A 20847-nucleotide genomic window follows, 5' to 3' on the forward strand; every position below is an offset into this window, starting at 1 on the left:
ACGTGGACTACTTCGACACCGAGCACAACCTCGACGAGCTCTAGCAAGGGGTGGAATGACTGGACTTCTTCAACGTGGACTACTTCGACACCGAGCACAACCTCGACGAGCTCTAGCAAGGGGTGGAATGACTGGACTTCGTCGTCAACCACCAGCTATAGCACTAGCTCAACCAGCTCTACCAAAGGATGGAACGATTGGACCTCGTCTTCGACCACCACAACTACGCCTTACACCAGCCCGACGACTTCTAGCACAGGTTGGAATGACTGGACCAGCACTTATTCCACTAGCCTAAGCACGACTACAACCTCGAGCAAAGGCTGGAACGACTGGACATCGTCATCTTATTCTTCCTCAACAACCACCCCTTACACTAGCTCAACTACTTCTAAGGGCTGGAACGATTGGACTTCTTCCTCTGTCGTGCCGACCTCTTCCTCTCAATCCTGGGGTGAATGGTCCAGCGCGCCTGCTTCGCCTGTGAAGCCGACCACTACCTGGGCTCCCGCTCCCGCTCCGTCTTCTTCTTCGGGATGGAACGACTGGCAATCTAGCTCCGCTCCGGCTCCTGCCCCGGCGCCACAACATTCTTCATCTGCCGGATGGAATGACTGGCAGTCTTCGAGCAGCTGCACTCCCAGCACAACCACGGCCACCGTGTACGTCACTCAGACGGCGCTCGCCTCTACTGTGTACGTCACGCCGTCAGCCTCTACTGTCTATGTCACTCAGACGGCTCCTGCCTCTACTGTGTACGTCACCGAGACCACTACCGCCACGGTGACAAGCTGCTCTGCTACCGGCACCTCGTGGGCCGGATGGCAAGACTGGCACAGCAAGAGCGTCTACCCGAGCTCGGCCCCAAGCGGGTGGAAAAACTAGATAAACTCTAGTCCTCCGTTCCTTCACTCATCACGGCATGCGTGAAGGAAAAGGAAAATTGGATTAGATGAGAAATTAAATTGAGAAATTAAATTGTCAAAACAGCGACATTGTTGCGGAGGAGGCATGTTATATCTAATGAGAGAGATGAGAAGATTGCATATGAATGTGTTACGGGAATATGATCTGCAGCATCATGGATGGGGATGAGATGGAACTTTGGGATTTTAAATAGTTTTGCCGTGTCGCTATGTCGCTCCTTCATACTGATTTGATAATGTTTAAGACGTATTATTATTGACTTGTTCTGTTACATTCGAAACTATCTCTATACACACACAAGGGTACCTACCTACCTATCTAGGTAGCTTAATTCGATGTAATGCAAAGAATGGTACAGGGCTTTGCTATATCATGGATCACGGTACTCCTGATCGCTAATCTTTGTTTCATTCCTTCTCGGCGTGCCATTGCCATTGCCATTTATCTGATAGTGGATCAGCAGGGGTGGCGGTCTCGTCTAGCGAACGTTTTGTGGACTTTATGGTCTGGTCTTGCGGCAATAGGCAGATATCAGTCAGCTATTCAGACATTGCAAATCGTTTGTTGCTGCCGTCGCGCCCTTCTTAATGGCTGACCGACAGATGGATAAGACACGCAATAATGAAGATATGAGGAACAATTGCCTAGGCAAAATCATACATTCACTATATAATCTCCCAGTTCCCAGCTTGCCAATGCGCCACAACAGCCGCCAAGTCATCCAGGCCAGGAAATGCAATGTCGCCGATCCGGTCAAAGGCCCTCGCCTGTCTCCCTTCAATTGGGAACGCCTAGGACTCATACAAGACGTTCGGAGTTCGTCCATCCAGACCGATCCATTGGAGCAAACCATGATTTCCAGAAAACATTGCCACCTGATTGCCGCATGTTCACCCAGATTCCTTGACTGGCTTCGTTGGCAGCGTTTCAGGCTCCAAACATCCTGCACAGCTTCCCCCTCGGAAACCGGCGACGGACGAGCGCAAACCCCGTATCCAATTGACGTCTAGCTCCGGCCAGCCCGATTGCGCATATTTCCCATCGATCCTTGTATTGGCACAGCGACGACCTATTCCATCCAACTCACCTGGTGAGAGTCAAACCAGCCTTCCCTCGGTTGCAACGTAGATTGCGCTGAAACGCTCACTGACAGAACATAACACATCCTGTGGGTCGAGCCCGACGCCGCTGAGAAACAAACCAGTACATCTGACACTCGGAAACACAAGAAACCATCCGTTGCAGTAACCGCCACTCAAATATCCACCCATTTTAAATCACCAGTGTAGAACCCTGAGAAGTCGTTGGCTCCGTGATTATGGAGCTCCTCTATCATTCATGCCCAAATTTCGATTTGTGCGGCACCTCGTGCATAATCGAGACGACGTACTTGCTGAGCCAGGCTCTTCCACCGGAAAAGAGATCCTGATCTGATTCTTTCCTGGTCAGCTTCCCTCATTGACACCATCAGCTCTCCCGGCCGTATTGAAATCGCTCTTTTCCATTGCAAAAGGCAAAAGATCGTCATCGTCGAAGCGGTTTTCGGGTCGACTCCCACTACTTCTACCTCGCCACGGTACGCTGCCACTGCTGCCTCCGGGGTCAATGCTAGCTCGTGTTCCACCCATACTTGACGTAGATCCTTGAGGCGGTGTGACTCGTCGTCCGAGCCCATTTCTGCTGGCCATCTGATGACGGGAAATATTAGCAGAGGACCGTCCCGAGGCAGAATCAGAAGCGCCGTCATCGTTTGTCATGGCCGTTGCAAGGGCAGAATGCCGGTGAACTTGGGACGATCGTCGAGGTGAACCGATGGACGTTGGTCGTAATGATCCCTGTCCGCCGCCGACAGCTCCATCAGCATGATCCTGAGCAGACTCCCGGCGATGACCCCGACGATCAGCTCCCATGCTGGCACTTCGCATCCCATAGAGATCACCAATATCCTCGTCTGAGCTCAATGGTCTACGCTGAGCAGAACTTGAACGCTGGTATGACGTAAAAGGTCTGGGAGAGTTGGGAATATCAATGGCAGGTACATTGGAGGTTGACTGAGCGTGTGCAGTCTCCTCTGTTGCAGCTTCAGAGGGTGAAGGTGGTTCTTCGGGGGCCAGACGATGGGGCTCGTCAGTGTCATCGTGACTGTAAGCAGCACTAAGTCGAGACGGAGCGAACGGCGTGTGCGGCGTATGAGGAGATATTGGCTTTCCAGGAGAGGACGAGGTTGAGATCGAAGTTCCCGCCACCATAGGAGGCACTCCAGACATTTGTCGACTGGAAGAAGCGGATGATCTCTGCAACATTAATGATGAAGACATAGAATCCGACAGCGCAGTATTGGAATCTCGCATTCTGTGATATCGATTCAGAGCAGCAGCGGTTCTCCTCGTGTTTGCTTCGGCAGCAGTGGGGGTTGTCGGTGTAAGGAGATCTTTTTGCAGCTCCAGCATCTTCAAGAAACTGGAGATGTTCTCACCGTCGTCATCTGCCATCGAGCCTGAGCTCCCACCTCCTGTAGCTCCCTCTGTCATCAATCCCGAACCAGGCTGTGCAGACGACGTCGCACTTCCTCTTCCACTGCTTGTCTGATCTTCGTCTGTTCGTATGGTTGTACCTCCTGAGGAAAGCCGTGCTCGCCTGTGGCTGAAACTACTGCTGTATCGCGTAACTGGAGCAGGTTTGGGAGAACTCGAGGTCGAGGAGGCAATGGCATTGTCCGAGGCGAGAGATCCAGCTCGTCGCCCGGCCAAAGTAACAGGAGCCGCTGCGGGTGGAGGAATGCCTTCTTCCGTCAAGGAGCCTAGGACGGGGAGCCGAGCAGAATGAGTTCTCGGCGAACTGGCCATAGGAGAGACGCCAAGAGGAGATGCTGACAAAGTGGGTGTCTTGAATGGTTGGACAGGAAATGAGGTTGAACTGCGTCGATTAGCTGCTACAGCTCTGAGAGAGTTTCGCGAGCTCTGGCCAGCTGAATGTGAGGGCACAGCTGGCCTGGCTGGTTCTGTAGTAGGAGGAGAGCTTGCATTGAAATCTTGAGCGTTTCGCAAAGCCGAGATAGGATCGGTCCCTGTAGCAATACCTGCTTGGTGGAAGCTTGTTAGGCTCCCATATGCGTGACCTAACTCTGCCTGTTCCAATAACCTCTGTCGTCGATCTGCAGGTAGAGATCCGATCTCTGCCCTCGGCGCTTTCTCACTAGGTAATGATGGCCGGAATAACTCGTCGTCCGCCCCCAAGAATCGAGAGCTTAACAGCTCCTCGGAGTCGTCTATCCGGAAATCACAATTCTGGCGATAATCAACCTTGACTGAAAACGGCCCAGCAGGTGAATCTGTGACGCCAAAATCGTAGGACAACAAGACGCCCGAGTTGCTGTCGAAGAGTCGCGTGCCTAGATTGTCGGAGCGAGACAAGCTCCGCATTCGAGAGCCGTCGATCAATCTATAGCCCAGCTTCAAGGCCATATGGGAGCGTCCTTTGCCAATCTTTCTTGACAGTTTCCAAGCGGGCAGGAAATTGCTGTAGGTGTAGAGAGATCTGAAGAAAACGATGCTCTTTTTGTAGACCAGTGGCAGCACCATGGCTAGGTCCGGAGGAATGGGAGCTGCCGGTTCGCCGAGTTCGATGGTCCATCGCTCGAGGATCACTTCGTCAATGTCTGCCATTCGACGCTGACTTCCACGCGAAGCACTGCCGGCCGACATCAACGTGTTCATGACATCCCACCTCTTCCCATCGTCGTCCACAATGACTAACCGCTGACCTTGCTGCAAGGACTCGGTGCTCAAGAAAACCTCTATGACCAACGGAGGAGGTCTGTTGTATTCGACATCACAAGTCTTCCACCTCTTGATGTCATCTTTGTACTCATCCGTCTCCTCGATGTCAATGTTGAACCACCGGTTCACCCTCTTGTCGTTTGTCTTCTGAGAGTACGCCGGAGCCAATTCGACCCGAGACTGCAGGATGATCAAGGCAGACTTGGTGTGGAAGTTCTGGATGACTTGGTTGAGCCTCTGCATTTGGACGCCGGGGTTGTCCGCAGGTTGATCTTGACGGGTAGAAGCAAAGTCCTCCGAAGAACCGGAGCCTTGGGTGAGAGGAGAGGTCGTTCTGAGAGCCTGAACGTCTCGATCTCTTGGGTTATTTGTGCGGCTGGGGTTCGTTTGCTCAGAGGTTGCGGGGGAGGCTGTGAGAGGTGGCGGTCGAGGGTATTGATGCATATTGGGTCAAACTAGATGTTGCACGTAAAGGATTGCTGTATAGTTCACTTCTGGGTGCCTGTCTTAACGTTGTTGTAGGGGTGAATTGGGACTGATCCGTATTCGGTAGCCATCCATTGCTTTTCATTGATGTGACATCCACAAACGTATTCAACAGTCCTGGCGCAGGTGTGGGTAGCGGTCAAGGCATCGGGGATTTTGACGTGCAAGGCTGATAGACGGGATAAAAGAGCAGACTAGGTCGACGAAGGGGCCATTGTGGCGTCGGATCAAAAAGAGGAACGAGTCGGAGGGAAATGGTCAGCGGAGGGTTGTGGATTGAAGGTGAAAGTGCTCCCGTTCACGATGGTCTCGAGTCGTGGGCATATGACGGAAGCCGCATGTGATTGGAGGTCGCGCGGGCTGGCGGCGTGAGGTACTTTCGGCCAGGGTCAGATTGGAGTCAGGCGATGAAGGATAGGATGGAGGTAAACAGGCAACAATGAGGAAGACTCAGGTAGAGGTGGAGAAGGATTGCAGACGAGAAGGAGATGGGAGAGGGCAAGAAGGGGAAGAGATAAGTACTGGAAGAGTCATCGAATGTCGGGAAAAATGTATATCGAGGGCGGATGGCAGCAGGAGAAGCAGCAGAAGCAGCAAGCAGCAAGCAGCAGCACCAGCGCAGGCGTAGGTAGCTAGCAGCAGGTTTCACGCATCATGCGGTTCTGGGGGTGCTGGGGGGGCTCGGTGGGTGGGCACTGGGCAGCATGGGCAGAGACTCCAGAGAGGGTGGGAGCTGTTGAACCAAACGAGTTTAGTACCTGACTAACTGCACTAACCGTGGCTAACTGTACGATCTCTTGGCTCTACGGCGGCCTGCGGTGCCTGCGGTGACTTGACGGGTGGTGCCTGTGGTGGGCTCACCTTGGCTCACCTTGGCTCACCTAGGGCTGGCCGGTGAACGAAAAAACGTCTATCAAACGGCTGCGTGGGAGCGGAAGACAACAGCAAACCTACCTAAGTAACTGAGAGAAACAGCCATTCACTTCTCCCTTCAACTCTCTCTTCCTCACCTCTTCTTACCTACCTAGTAGGTACCTACATCTACATGCCTTTCCATCACCGCTTCTGTTACTCGCCAGCTCTCATACGTCCCCCATGTGCATGACCCTGGTGCTACGGCCTGCATCGCCTGCATCGTACCTTAATCCCTGTGGATGGAACCCCCAACTAAATGCGCCCCATAGGCTGCTTTATTTTGACTGACATGCATCTTCTGTCGTGCCGCCGCCGTGCCGTCATGCCCGTCTGGCGATTGAAATTCTCCCACGCACACACCCACATGTCGAACATGTCGACATTTCGGCGCCCACATGTCGGTTGAGGTGCTCGTCGGAACCCTTCAATCTACCACAGACCTTTTTCTTCCAGGTCCATGCAGAAGCCATTCCTTTTTTCTTCATACAAATGGTCTGCTGGTGACAGCTCAACCCAACCGATTTACGAACCACCTTTAACCCACCACGACCCGAATCCGCCCGTGGCTACGCCAACTTCTCCTTCCCCGTGCCACTAGGCTGATTCAAAAGGTCCTCATTTGCGCAAGGGCGAAAAAATATATCAAAGTTATTCCTTGAATAATGGGTCCCTTTGGAGTCATTATTGTTTGTCTCGAGTAAAATCATCAGGCTGACTGGATGGATCCCATTCAATCCAGGCTTCCTCTCCACGACACGATCGAGGATCAAATTGGAACAGCCGGGAAAGAATTTCCCTCTTTGTCCTCGTTTTCTCTGCCTATTCATGGCCCCCAATCTTTCTCGAAGGCATCAGCGGTAAGGTTGTCGTTCTATGCACATAGCATAGATCTTCACCTGCTATTTTCCCGTTTCAATTTCCAGGCAAACACACTTGTCTTTTTGTGCGGCCAGCGGCAGAGCGCTAAGTATTAACGACTGGCAGCCTGCTGGAGCTTTACCCTGTCAAGGATGGTACGACGTCCCCGTTGACGCAGGACCTGGTTACGCGAGGATCCAACATGACTACACGGGTTCATCTCTCCTCTCGTATGGCGGGAGGAAGAATGTTGTCAACGGGGAACCATTCCTATGCTGGCTAGAGGTCAATGCCGCTGCCGGGATCAAAAGGCTCCTAGTTGATTGGTTCCAAGGCAGAAAAAGCAGCATTTCCTGGTTCAGCGGTTCTTACTGTGTTTCGGTACAGCTGTTGATTCCCCCCCACGTCCTTACAAAAGCAAATCCTTCTAACATGATGTACAAAAGACTTTCTCCGGATTTCCCTCCTTTCCTGGCCCTCTATGACTCTTTCAAAATTGATGCCTTGCCCCCTCGAGGAGGATGCTGTGACTTTCCTTGACCACCTCGGGCTCTGCTGGCACTGCCCCGGGGCACATTACCACGCCCAATTCCTCGTACTGATTCGGATTCCTGTCTCACCGTCGCCGAATCCAGCGAAGATTGCTTCTGCTGGCCACTGATTTCAACATCCGACATTCCTTTCCCCCGCCCTCCTCCCCCCCGACGAGGTCCGCCTCGTCCACGGCCGCCTTTCCCGCGACGAGGAGCAGCAGCAACCGCATTGGCCTGCGCCTCTTGTTCTTGCACTCGCCTGCTCTCATTGTCCCACCATTCCTGAAACTCCTGTTCTTGCTGAATCTCTTGTAATGACTTCTTCGCCACCGCTTCCTTGATCGCAATCTTCTCGGTTTGCTGCTGGGCCAAGATCTCGGCCATTGATGTGCGTGCGTCAACCGTCGAGACCCTCGTTGGCAGCGGCGTATGCCGGATCGATTGGATTTGTGGAGCGGCCGGCTTTGAAGGAGCTGTAAGACCGATTGCAGGTCCCGCGCCAGCTGATGGACCCTTGGGGGACGGACCGCCGGCAGTTGAGGTGCCTCTGGCGATGGTCTGGCGCATTGTCATTGGCTGCTTCGCAGAAATCTGTTTGACCGCCTCGATTGGTGCAATTGCAGTCGGTGAGGAGTTGGGTTTGGGTGTCTTCGCAATCGCCTGCCACGGCGAAGAAGAACTGCTTGTTGTTGCGGGTTTCGCGGACGAAGGAAGAGCCGAGGGCCTGGCACCTTGCTCTTTGATTTGTTGTTGCTGGCGCTTGCGCTCCTTCTGCGAAACTTTGACAGTTGCCTTGGATCCCGTCGAGACTGTCCGCATTGCCTGAGTCAAATTCGACACCCGGGCAGCTGAAGCTTGCTCCATAATGTCCTTGAGACCATCTTTTTTGACACCTTGACCAAGAACCCCCCATGGAGTTCTTTGTGCAGCAAATCCGCTGGTCGGTGTTTCAGTCACAGTGGAATCTAGCAAGTCTTCATCATTGGACCTCAGTGAACTGGAGAACCCTCCACGCGACCTGCTCATCGACGGAGGCGAATCATTTAGGGGAAGTTTTGGTGTCGAAGACGGAGCCAAACCATCGAGCGATGGTCGTTTTGTCGCAGGACGAGGGAGCGAACTTTCGCCGTGGACAGCAGCGAGTAGCTCTGGGTCATCCCCGTCCATGTCGAAAGGGAGGTCATCTTCAGTATCGTTGGCCTTCATCGCCGGACTCTGGCTTGGAGTGCTAGGCGGTGATGAGTCCACGGGGGTTGGTAACAAGCTCTTGTTCTGGGGCGAATAGGTCGAGCGTTCCAGGCTCCCGTACCGCGTCTTCAACGATGCCGCAAAACGTCCCTCGTCTTCGACCAACCTTGATCTTAACTTCATAGAATCTATCCTTGTCTGTCGGCCAGCCTCAATCTGATCCAACAAGCCGGGATACTTCTCCCATAGTTCCGCCTCAGCTCGATTGCTGCGAGCAAAAGGCTGGAAGGCTCTCTGGTTGGCTTGGACGACCATATCTAGTTCAACAAGCAGATCTTTATCCAGGTCGTCGAGTAATTTCAGCTCCAACATGCTCTCTAAGTTCAAGCAAATGTACTCGAGGGCGATTTTCACGAACGTGCCAACTGTACACTCTGCAGCTATGTTGACTAGAGGACACACGTTTCTGATATTGACGTACCTGCCGAGAGTCTTTTGACATATTACCGCGAGGCGATCAAGCATGAGCTCGTTGGCTACTGACATTAGCTCAATGATAATGTCGATAAATTCGTCCAAACTATTGGTGAGAATGTCGTCAAAGAGCTCTTCTCCAGTATCAGCGTAAAGATGTCGGAGCACCATGACGAAAATCTTCTCGTCGATATGCTTTAAATCCACGCGTACAGCTTCGGACCGTTCTTCAGCTGTATTTCGTCGCGAAGTCATCCACATCCCGCCGGCTCGTCCGTTAAAAAGACCGTCAAAGAAGGGGCAACGGGAGCACAACAGGACGCTATGCGCAGGTAACTCGGCATCGTCTGCGAGTTCCACAACCACATCGGCATCGGAGAAGAAGTCGGGATCCACAACTGCAAGCTCCATGTCGTTCGCCAGACTTCGGGCGGGGTCGACCATCACTCTTACAGCGCGTTCAAGGCTTCGCATTTCGAGGTGGCTTGCGATCTTCATAAGCTCAACACGCACTGACCTGTAACGAGCAGCAGATTGTAAAGCCCTCGACGTATGATGCCACACGTCGACTAAATTGTCGGTGTACAGGTACAACACAAGATTAACGAGAGTTAGGAAGTCCGCGCCATGGAAGGAGACTTGGATCTGGCCGTCTTGTCCGTATTCGATCGACATGATATCAGGAATGGAGTAATAGTATGTCTCTTGAACTTCGGTCAGAGCGTTGCGCATCACCCGGCTCCGTCCCTTGAGTATAAACGAATGGACGGGTATTCGTACATCCGTGACGGTGGAAGTAATCCATAAGTCATATTGACTCTGGGAAAGAGGTTCGTACCGCTGACACATGTGGAGGAGATCCGTTTCCGCCGAGCTTCTGCTGGTTATCGCATGAGCAACCTCAAGCGCTGTGACCACTGACTCAGGATCCGTCTGCGACACTCCGTATTCTCGGATAGGTAGTAGGCGAAAAGCGTCTCTCCACAAACTTGGTGGCACAGGTATGATCTGGTCCCGTGGTGCACCAACGTCCTTGCGCACCGCGGTAAAGGCTCCGAATGCGTTACTCCTGACCGCGATGACCCCAGTTAGATTGGGAATACGGACAAATTTGTAGTCTTTCGGACGTCCGGAACTTAACTTCGTATCTCGTACGGTCTTGATGTTTGCCCGTTTTTCCTTGCGCCAGGCCGAGCCTGATGCTGTACAGAGAATGATGGAGCCATCCTGACCCACGGCAACGTCGATGGCCGACATGTGAGCTTTGCGAAGGGACCAGAGTCGCGAAGGCGCAGGCAGAGCGTTGCGTGCCTTAGTAGGGTTAGTCGTTGACATATTCGATGGTACAGTTTCCGGAACCTTGGGGACATCGATCGAGTATACTTCTCCAAAGGAGGACATTGCGCAGATTGTGTTGCCACCGCTGGTTATATGTTTGATGTAATTGGAATCCATATACGACCTTGTCGAAAGGTTATCAGTCATGTAGTAGTTGGTGAAGGTTTCCAAGGGGAATATAAGCTTAGTCCATCCATAGTGTGTGAAGACGAATACGTCGTGATTCTCGAGCAAAACAATGGTAGCTCGGTCGATTGCGCTCACCGATTGAATTGGAGACTGCAAGACTGATACACCAACTCGACGTGGTAGAACCTGCATTTCTAAAGAGCGTGCCTCTGCATCGGTCAGGCCCAGTTGACCCTCGTTCTTGCCGAACGTGTACATCGCAGAGGCAGTGTAAACCACGGAATGGATAGCGGATGCTGCGGCGCCAATGATGACTTCCTTTTTGATGTAGCCGAAAAGCTGACGAGGGATTAACTGAGTTGGAACCTCATTCTTGGCCACTTCAGGAAGAGCATATCCTAACTGCCCAAACCGGTTGCTGCCCCACGTATAGACCTCACCCTGGGAGCACACAGCGACAGAATGGTCCTGACCAAGGGCTATCGACGAGATCCGCCGTTTAGCTAGACCGCCAGCTTGGATGCAGCGATATGTGAAACTAGTGTTTTCGTCGCCAGTGCCAAGTCGGCCACCAGGACCATACCCACAAATGTATAAGTTGGAGATCGGGTCGTTTGTCAGGATGGCCGTATGTAGCTTCGACATGACCACGTCTTGTACTGTGATGGGCTGATAACGAATGATGGCCGGCAAATCCGGACGTGACTGGAGATCTCCAACACTGTCCGCCAGGTCTTCGTGAACCCATGCCTTTCGTCTTTCAGCAAGATGATCATCGAGGAGACGGCGTAATAAGTGGTCGGGGCGTTCAAAGTGAAGCCGCTCAGGGAAATGCCTATCGTCCCCATCGCCCAGACCAAGCGATAGATTTTTGTTGCTTCCAAACGCGTAGACCTCATCGCCAGCGAGATCTGTCAGAGGTGTCACATGACGCCTCGATCGTTCATGATCTTGGTGGTCACCACTATCATCCACACCATTGATGCTATCATCATCATGGATCCCAGATGAGAGGGTGGAGAAATCTCTCTGCTGAAGAGACCGGGGCGCAATGGTCAATCCAAACACCTCGAAAGGGCTGTTGCCCTCGTGATCTTTGATTTTGACCAGTCCACCAGCGTGGGAATGCTGAGCATTGGTTGTGTAGTCTGTGGCGTCTTGTATGTCCCGGGCCATGAGAGCATGCGCAACCGAAATGTTGCCAAAGTATAGCGCACGGTGGAGGGGTGTCCACCCACTTTCCAAATCCTGGACGTAGAGATCCAAGAAGGGCGTTTCCAACAAGGCCTTGACAAACGCCAGAGCATCTTCAGACTGCGATGACGCAGCATGATGGAGGATGGTCCGGCCGAAACTGTCCTTGGTGTTCACTTCCGCCCTCGTGAGCACCACCCCGGCATTTTTCCCGGGGGTCGCATTGGTAGGTGTGGTTCCCGAACTCTTTCGAAACTTGAAAGGTGTCTTCGGAGAGACTGCCAAATTCCCGGGACTGCCAGTCTTCAACGTTGCACCGCCAACTTGTCCGGCGCCAGGGGTTCTCGGCGTAACGGAGGAGAAAGTGGCATTGGCCAGGTATTGTCGAAAGGAATCGACATCATCTTCGAAGAAAGCGCGCCAGAGATTGTAGCTCATGTGTCAGACAGAATCAGCGATGTCTCCGGTGACCTTGGACGCGCCTCGCTGTAATCTCGACGGATCACGGCGTATTTAAAGGCGCAAAGAGGTCGATCGGAGACGAGGAAAATGGGATGAGTGAGAATGACTCAAGTCGAGATCATCGTGGGGGGTAGTCGAGTGTCTTTGGTATCGCGGATCGATTTATACGTAGTCAGGAAGATGAGTCTGTAGAAGATCGCGACTGGAAGCCGGGAAGCTGAACGGGGAGAAGTGATTGTTTCTAGGTATGGAGGGGTATATGAGAAGTCATGTTGTAGCTGTGGTCGCGGTTGCGATAACTATGCGGAGCAGCGCAGATGCTTGGGATGATGCTGGGGAGGGCCTTGCCACCAATCACATGCCCTCGTGCCAATACGAGCCGCGTCTGGCGGAAAACCCATCTTGTCTAGTGACGCCTCTGATGGCAATGTACGGAATAGGTGTTGTTAGTCTGCAAGAGTGTGGAAATTGAGGAATGGATACCGTGTTCGATAGCATGGCGCTTTACGAAGACGGCGGAAGGAGGGGTAACCTGTCTGTTGACCGACGCGACTCACGACGGGACACGCGAGATGAGAGCACGGGCTGTGGGCTTCTGAAAGAGCGGTGTACCTAGCTTGTAGGAATATCTGGGGTAGTCGTAACCTCTTTCTACTCGGTACATGCGGGGTGAAATGATGCTCGAAGAATTATAAATGCTTGCTCTCTGTGCGTGATTCATTCTCTGTTCCCCTTCTCAATGGCATGTGCTCGACAACTACGCAGCTGCACTTTCACAGTCCCATCACACCTGCTGCAAGTCCCAGCCCCAACAGAGCCGCGGTCGGCACAGCCGCATTGTTTGCTGCTCCTGACGAAGACGAGGCTCCTGCTCCTGCCGCTGTTGATGTTGCTGCTGAGGAGGACGTAACCAAGCTGAATGTTGGCGTCCCTGGAAGAAGAGTGGTGCCTTGGACACTGGCTGTCGGGACACCTGTTTCATCGGCGACTTGACTGAGTTGAGTGCCTGTTGCAGTGGCAGTCGCTGTCGCACTCGGTATGGTTGTTCCTGTCGGGATAACAACGATGCTACTCGTGCTTGCTTCGTTTTCAACGGCTTGAGCAAGCGCTGCAACTTTGTTGTCGATATCAAAGACTGCATAAGCACTTCTCAAGAAACTGTCTCCCATGATACTGAATCCGCCACTATCGGATGGAGTACCGAAAGCCAGAACACAGCCTCCTGATGGATCATCAAAGAGCGATGATGGGTACGCCAGACCCCCGACCACCTCCGAGACGGGAACTTGTACCGTCACGCCATCGTCGCCGCCAAACGAATAGTTGATGGTGCCGTTGGCTGAGGCAAGACTACATGGGACTAGATAGGCGTCTTGAGAAGGATCGAAGACTGCTCCGAATCCGAGGGCCAAGCCAGTAAAGACGTCGTTGGTCAGAAGGGTGTTGGTAGTGCCCGAATCAAGCAACGTAGCCTGCGCATATCCTTGGGGCGACAATTGCGTGGTTTGACCCGTCGAATCAGTGAAAGAGACACTGGTCAGGGCGACATAGTATTCTGAGACGATTCCCTCCGGGCCGGGCTGTAGGGGTAGCGCAACAAGATCTCCCGAATATTTCGTTGTGTCGATCCCACCAAAGATAACTGCGCCAGTATTGGCTTCCAGGTCATTCAAGTACAAGCTGAAGGCTTTGCGGTTGATGATCCCGGACGACTTGAGATTGTCCATGACGGAGGGATAGACGCCATTCGGGCTGTCGTTGTTGGCTTCATTGGTGTCAAATCCAATTCCCATCACACCATGCTGGTCGAACAGCTCAGTTGCTACTCCGAGCTGTTGATTTTTAATGGAAGGAGATCCACCAACTGTGATGGTGTCGGAACTCCAATCGCCAGCGTCGCTGTCTCCCTGTTGCGCGTAGGTCTGAGACAATACATATTAGTCACATCACTCTTTCACGCTCCGTGCCCGTCTTGACCGATTTTGTAGGCACATTGGGCACAGGGACTTACAATGTTGAATCCACCTTGCTCGATGATTTTGTAAGTGCTTGATGAGCTCGGATTAAAGTCGCCCAAATCGCATTGGCCCTTCTGGCAGAGTTTGGCCGAGGATGCGGGGACCCAAAGGTCAGAGGAGCCAGTGTCCAAGGTAACGCCGAGATGCTGGGGAGGTGTGCCCACGGTGACATTCACCAAGTATTCGAGTTTGTCGGGGTTTTGTGTCAAGACTGTGTCCAAGCTCCCATCTGAATTTTGTCTGCGGACTAATCTGCCTTCAGAGGCAGTCCTTCTCTGTAGGTCTAGCCTAAGATATCCTGTTGAGGCGACACACGAGGTCGCAAGAGCCGCGATGGCTGTTGCGCAAAGGAGATACATCGTGGATATTCTGAGGTAGAGCCGATGTAGAAGCCAGGCTCAGGGAGGTGGTCAAGGGTCGAGGTGAGGCCAAATACCTAGGTAGGAAGAAACGAACGGCGGCGGTGTTATGTACACATGAGTGAGGACAGTCAAGGGCCAGATTCGTTGGTTGATTCTGTCACACAGCCACAATGGAGTGGCACGAACTGAAGGATGGTGTAACACTGCACTGGCAGCTCGGAGTCAGAGGGCTGGATTGAGAGAAAAGGTTACGAGAAGCAACGATGACTGGATGGAGTTTGTTGAAACTTGACTTGATGCCCTTTTTTCCCCTGTAAGGCCAGCTGAAGCTGCAGACTGCGACTGCGAGCAGCCGAGCTGCACACGAGTGGCAGCCCAAAAACCCACGTCATCGCCATACCTAGCTTCCCGTGCAAGACGACTTTTTGTGTTTCTAGGATGCCGCGTGCCTTGGTTTCAAGCGTCCCATCAACCGGGCCAGCAGGGAAAGTGAAGTTTCCCGACTTGCCCAAGCATGGAGTTTTTGGATCTAGACCTTACCTTCCAAGGCTCGCTTGGCCCCGCCGGGTCAGCACACTAATCCCATCACTAAACTCTGAGATCCATTGCAGGCCAGCGTTGCAGAATGCCATCCCGAGAGGCCTAACGAAACCTGCTCTGCCCCTGCCCCCTACGGACACTCGAGAGTCGGTGGAGAGTGATGGCCCAGCCCTACGGGAGGCTGAACAGGCTTACAGGTTAGTGAAAGGCCCCGGGCTCACCTAAACTCTACACCCAATGCTTAAAGGGCGCCCGTCTTGGTCACTAACACTCTTCGGTACTCACACATAGCACGGCTTTCCGAGCCCCCAGAATAGATGGAAAGGCAAAACATTGCTAATTTCTACTACATTCCTTCGCACAATGGTCGCCCAAAGCACGCTGATGCTTTTGGCCCACCACTCCTGCTACCATGGATCTTTGCGCAAATTTTCTCAAATCTCCCGCCTCCTCTTTCCCCCCTCGCAATTAATACGTTAGCTCCTTATCCAATAATGGTCCTCCAATGCATGGAATGCTCGAACAAAAAGCCAATTGAGAGCCAAAGAAGACGTATGTGAATGAACGGCCGTCCGTGGGGATATCGTGTTCCTCTGTGTTTGGTACACAGTCCCAGCGTTGGAGAATGCCCGCAGTTTTCGGTTTCAGGTCCTTTTGTCTTTCTTGCCCTCAGCATTGGATCGCCCCAAGACGAGTTCATCACGTGTCCAGATGGCTACAGCAGCAGCACCACACGGACCGAGCAACCCTGCCAAAAGAATGGCTTTGACCACTCCGAGCAAGGTCTGACCGATGGTGGCCTTCCCGTGTTTGCTCGCATCTCGCACTGTCAAACCCCACAGAAGCGAGGCGGAGACCCCGACGACAATGTCCCATTGAAGAAACCACAATGCTCCGTCGGCCAGAGTCTTGACCTGTGGCTGTCCAAATGGGACGACAGGAACAAAAATCCTGGCGGGCTGAAGCTGCGGGAGGTAGGTGGAGCTAAACAGGACGGGAAACAGATAAGCCAGTGTGGACAAGCTCAGCGCCGCTAGGTGGGATCCAGCCGATGACATGATTGCAAACGCGTATGCCAGTCGGAGATACTGGGCGCTCTTCAAACGCTTATCGTTCTCGGTCAAGATAGAGGCCCGTTGATCAATACGCTGGGCCAGCGTGGTCAAGATAAGTTGGGTCAGCCCAATCCAGATGGACCAGCCTTGCTGAATACCGGTCCACGTCTGCTTCGTCTCAAATGAAACCACAGTAGGGGCTGGGAGGCACATCAGCAGGGATGGAAGCCCAAATCCGACAAGGATGCTGATGGGTGCAATGGCGATTTGGATTGGGACATCGACATCAAGCTGATAGTCCTTGGGGTTCACTATTGTAGGTGACGTCCACAGGTGCAGAGCAAACCACAAGGGTGCGACGCAGGCATAGCCTACAATGGCGACACCAATGCCAAGCAATGTGGTCCTGCCAATGGTCAGATCCAGCAAGGAAGTCATACCATTAGCCTCGATACTTACGCGGTGAGCAGGAATTTGCCTTGATTGCCATTTCTAAGTCCCTCCACCATAATCAAGACCCAAGAGGCAAGGACCTGGCCTCCAAGGTAGAGGAAAGACAGGGACACGTCTGCTCGATTGCCATCAATGGCTGTGTAGAAGAAGCTGACCAGGGTCGTCAATTGCTTATCGATCGGACCAATGCCCGTGTAAGTCTGCTTCATCGGAGCTGAAGTTGGACCAGGGATGACGGCGCCGGGCTGTGATTGCTGGCCCAGGATCTTGAGCAGTCCATTTTGATACGGAAAGCCCCAAAGCGTCCAGAAGCCGGCTAGGGACAGCAAGATCAGTAAGGTTTTAGGGACGGTAAGCGCCATACTAAACAAACGGCTCGTATGAGGATGAGCTGGAATTAGTTGGAAAATCTAGAGAGAAACAACGTCTCCCAGAGGTCATGGAAGATCAGAGAGAAGAGATGGAGATGGATGGCCTAGTCATGAGAAGAAGGAGAAGAAGAGATGGCAGCCTGGGTGAGTCGAGAGTGCGACTGGGAGAGGAGGTGGTTTGGCAGAACACGGGGGATTTTCAGCTTGTTGCGTCTCAGCCTCAAGCCCCCCCAAGCTAAAAAATCAGCTTGCATTGATTGGTGGTCAGAGTCGGACGCCTTTGTGGCCTGACTTATGGGTGGAAACAGGACAGCTTGCTGCCTTCTTCTGACATTGGGCACGGCTTGCACAGCCCAACGTGAAGTAAGATACGAATGGAGTTTGCCTTTTTGTGGTTTACGAGTAGTTCTTCTTTTCCTGCCTGTCGCCTCTTCGCGCCTGCCTCGGTGCCGGTGTCTCTTGAGCTGCCGGCAGCTGCCGGCGCTAATGATGCAGCTAGCACCGATAAGATTTAGTGGCTACTAGCCACGCTCAACCCCTCTTGATTATCTAAGCGGAACGGCCACCAAGCCTTTTTCGTCATTTGAAAATAATTTGATGCCTCTTGTCAAATTCCGCAACCACTGGCTGTTAGCATCGCTGATGCATGAGTTCCTGGATACACGTCGACCCCGGGCAATCACAATGCTGAAGCGAAAGCGTGATGATCACGACTCCGAGGAACCTGAAAAGGAGCGACAGTACCTCGGGTTAAAGGTGTCTGGGCTGAGGGCCAGAGTCACTCGGAGCGTCAAGACCCTCCACGACGCCCTAAAGCTTGCTCGAGGCTTCGAGAGACAGAAACTGGGCCGCCGTCAGAAGAATGCAAGCGACAATCCTCAAACATTGCTTCGACTGCGGGAAGAAGTCGTCGTCCTCAAACAACTGCAGCTCGAACAAACGGCGAAGAACCAACTTCTGAAGCACTTGGTCAAGACAAAACGTATCAAAGAGCATCCTGTCTTTATCAAGGCTTATGGTTCAGATCCCGAGTTGGAACATGTGAAGTCAAGCGCCGAGGCAAATGTGATTGGAAGATTGTTCAATTCGAATCCTGTCAAACAGGCACTACCCGAGATTATGAAAACAATCTACACCGCGCTTGAGATTCCCCAAGCCACGCAGCCTGCTTCCAAAGAGACAAAACAAGCATCCGAGAAAGTTGCCAACTCGAGGGCGAACTCAGGAGATGAGGATGAGTTCGAGGGTTTTCCCACCGACGGCTCCGAAGACCTGGGTTCTGGACGATTAAAGCAGTCACCAGGACCAGAGCTCGAGGATGACGATATATTCGAACTGGCAAACGGTCGCCTGGCATCTCCCGAAGGGGAGTCTGAGGAGGAGTCCGATGAAGAAGGCGCCGAGGACCGGATGCTCCTACGGCAAAAGGGCGCCAAAAGAGCGGTTGACACTAGCAGATATGCTAGAGATGAGGATCTCTCCATATCGCCATCTCCCAGCGAAGTGTCCGAGCTCGATGGCGAGATCTCTCAAATGCCACACTCAAATACGGCCACGAGCAAGACTGCATTTTTACCGTCTCTAAGCATGGCAGGCTACTATTCCGGATCAGAATCTGAAGACGATGCGAACGGCTACCGAGGCCCAGCACAGCCCAAACCCCGAAAGAATCGACGTGGGCAACGTGCCCGACAGCAAATAGCGGAGCGCAAGTTCGGAAAAAATGCCAAACACCTGGAGAAGCAAAAGGACCAGGACGGAAGGAACACAGGATGGGATCCGAAGAGAGGTGCGGTGGGGCGCGTTGATCGCCCTGGAGACCGGTTCCATGAGAGGAAAGTCAATCAGAAGCCGACAGGAGGAGTCCATGCCGTCGCCCACTCAGCTCACCCACCGAAGACCAGGCTGAATGTGCGTGATGACCAGGGCCCGCTTCATCCCTCTTGGGAAGCCGCAAAGAGGCGAAAGATGCAGGATCAAGGCCCGGCCACATTTCAGGGCAAGCGCATAACCTTTGATTGATTGACGGCCGCTGCTCGACGGGCTGAGACTTGCTTGTGGCGCCAATCTTCTCTCACGGCTGTCACTGGACAAAAGATGCAAAGGCATCATCCATGCATTATCCTCTGATGATAATGGCGACGTCTCTGTTGCACCGGGATGAATTTTGTCACACCCGATTGCTGGCATGAGAAAAAGAACGAAGGGACGGTCCCGGGCCACTTCTGGCCAATGTCTCAAATACATTTAATACATATTGTACAATACCTACATGAAACCCACTGGCTACATAGTCACTTGAGTACGTCGCATGCTGAATGGGAAGAAACTCGGTTTCTCTGTCCAGCAGGAGTACATAGACTCTTTAGGTGACTGCATCCGCGGCCTCTGTGCGGTTGTTTTTGCGCCTATGTCGCGATGACATCGAGATTGCTTTCTTCATCATGGGGAAGGGGAGAACTCGTGCGTCGCAAGATTCCACCTGGCAATCATCCGCACAATGTGCATGCATCCCTCACGCAGGAGCAGCCCGCCGCCGTCGGCTCATCATTGCCAACCCAACCCGATCTTCCGGGCAACCTTCTCGGCAATACGCTCATAGTACCCGGAATTTATTTTGACACCGCTGGCCTCTTCGGCGACGACGGTGGGCATGCCCCTGTCTGCGTCGGCGCAGATCCTCGCGTCGAGGGGGACGTCGCCGAGAAAATCAACGCCCAAGTCCGCCGCTTTGGCCTCAGCCCCGCTCAGGCCGTTGTGAGAGTGGGAGTCTTGCGAGTGACTGTTGGCGGCAAAAATCCTGGTCTCCTGGTGACAGTGCGGGCAGACGAAGACGCTCATATTCTGCACCATGCCCAGCACCTCGATGTTCATCTTGCGGAACATTTCGACGCCCTTGACGGCGTCCTTCAGCGCAATGTCCTGCGGAGTCGAGACGATCACGGCCCCGGACATCTCTACTTGCTGTCCAATCGTCAACTGCACATCACCCGTGCCGGGCGGGAGGTCGAGGACAAGCACATCCAGACCCGGAGACCAGTCGACTTCATGCAGAAGTTGTTGTAGGGCCTTCATCACCATGAGTCCGCGCCATGCCACCGGTGCCGACTCGCTCGGTAACAAATAGCCCATGGACATGCTCTTGAGCCCGTAGCTCGTCAGCGGCACCAGCATGTTTTGCTGCGTGAGGCTTGGTTCGCCTGCGTCCGATAGTCCCAGCAACGTGGGCACCGACGGGCCGAAGATGTCCGTGTCCAGAATCCCCGTCCGCAGACCATGTCGCGAGAAGGACAGCGCGAGGTTCACAGCTAGCGTGGACTTGCCGACGCCGCCTTTGGCGGAGGAGACGGCGATGGTGTGTCTGACATTGCGGAGTGGGCGCTTTTGAGGGAGGCCGCGTTGCGCGCGTGGGATGCTCGGTGGTAGTCCTTTGCCGCCTGGTGCAGGGGACCGAGGGAGACCCTAGTCAAAGCAACAGAGGGAAGGTGTCAGCCAGGACTTCAGCATACAGTAGTGGGAGGAAAGAGACGAGGATGTCATGCTGGTTCCTTTGCCATCAACGAGCCGGTATACAGTTGACATTGGGGATGGGAGGCAACGTACTAAGGGGTTTTCATGACTGAGAACTCTCGCGCATGTGCTGAAGCACTTGCGCATAGTTCTTTGGCAGATATGCTCTTCAGAGTCAGGGAAGAGGACGACGCATGAAGGGTGACCATTGCAAGTTGATCGTGAGAAATGATTGAAAGCTGCGGGCATTTGGAG

The 20847-nt window shown here is 53.2% G+C and overlaps 7 protein-coding genes across 7 annotated transcripts in view; 2 read left to right on the plus strand and 5 right to left on the minus strand.

Annotated features, from left to right (window-relative positions):
* The window catches only part of Z520_05674 (uncharacterized protein), a gene marked incomplete at both ends in the record, with an annotated part of 1700 nt that extends 815 nt beyond the window's left edge, over window positions 1–885 (plus strand). The window contains one exon of the mRNA XM_016776177.1: window positions 45–885. Within this exon, the coding sequence (XP_016632496.1) occupies window positions 45–885 (841 nt within the window). The remainder of the gene's footprint in view (window positions 1–44) is intronic.
* A 1487-nt stretch (window positions 886–2372) lies between these two features.
* On the minus strand, window positions 2373–5150 carry Z520_05675 (uncharacterized protein; the record flags this gene model as incomplete). Its single annotated transcript, XM_016776178.1, has 1 exon — window positions 2373–5150. One exon carries the CDS (start codon window positions 5148–5150, stop codon window positions 2373–2375), a length of 2778 nt encoding a protein of 925 aa, XP_016632497.1.
* A 2294-nt stretch (window positions 5151–7444) lies between these two features.
* Z520_05676 (uncharacterized protein) lies at window positions 7445–12259 on the minus strand (the record flags this gene model as incomplete). The annotated part of the gene is made up of 1 exon (XM_016776179.1): window positions 7445–12259. One exon carries the CDS (start codon window positions 12257–12259, stop codon window positions 7445–7447), a length of 4815 nt encoding a protein of 1604 aa, XP_016632498.1.
* Window positions 12260–13056: 797 nt separating this feature from the next.
* Z520_05677 (uncharacterized protein) lies at window positions 13057–14660 on the minus strand (the record flags this gene model as incomplete). The annotated part of the gene is made up of 2 exons (XM_016776180.1): window positions 13057–14205; window positions 14295–14660. The coding sequence occupies 2 exons, from the start codon at window positions 14658–14660 to the stop codon at window positions 13057–13059; spliced, it is 1515 nt and encodes a 504-aa protein (XP_016632499.1).
* A 1187-nt stretch (window positions 14661–15847) lies between these two features.
* Z520_05678 (uncharacterized protein) lies at window positions 15848–17073 on the minus strand (the record flags this gene model as incomplete). Its single annotated transcript, XM_016776181.1, has 2 exons — window positions 15848–16664; window positions 16718–17073. The coding sequence occupies 2 exons, from the start codon at window positions 17071–17073 to the stop codon at window positions 15848–15850; spliced, it is 1173 nt and encodes a 390-aa protein (XP_016632500.1).
* Window positions 17074–17766: 693 nt separating this feature from the next.
* Z520_05679 (uncharacterized protein) lies at window positions 17767–19104 on the plus strand (the record flags this gene model as incomplete). The annotated part of the gene is made up of 1 exon (XM_016776182.1): window positions 17767–19104. One exon carries the CDS (start codon window positions 17767–17769, stop codon window positions 19102–19104), a length of 1338 nt encoding a protein of 445 aa, XP_016632501.1.
* Window positions 19105–19629: 525 nt separating this feature from the next.
* Z520_05680 (uncharacterized protein) lies at window positions 19630–20739 on the minus strand (the record flags this gene model as incomplete). The annotated part of the gene is made up of 2 exons (XM_016776183.1): window positions 19630–20544; window positions 20686–20739. 2 exons carry the CDS (start codon window positions 20737–20739, stop codon window positions 19630–19632), a joined length of 969 nt encoding a protein of 322 aa, XP_016632502.1.
* Window positions 20740–20847: the final 108 nt, after the last annotated feature.

This window comes from Fonsecaea multimorphosa (genome assembly GCF_000836435.1).
Source record: "Fonsecaea multimorphosa CBS 102226 unplaced genomic scaffold supercont1.10, whole genome shotgun sequence".
Lineage (NCBI taxonomy): Eukaryota > Fungi > Ascomycota > Eurotiomycetes > Chaetothyriales > Herpotrichiellaceae > Fonsecaea > Fonsecaea multimorphosa.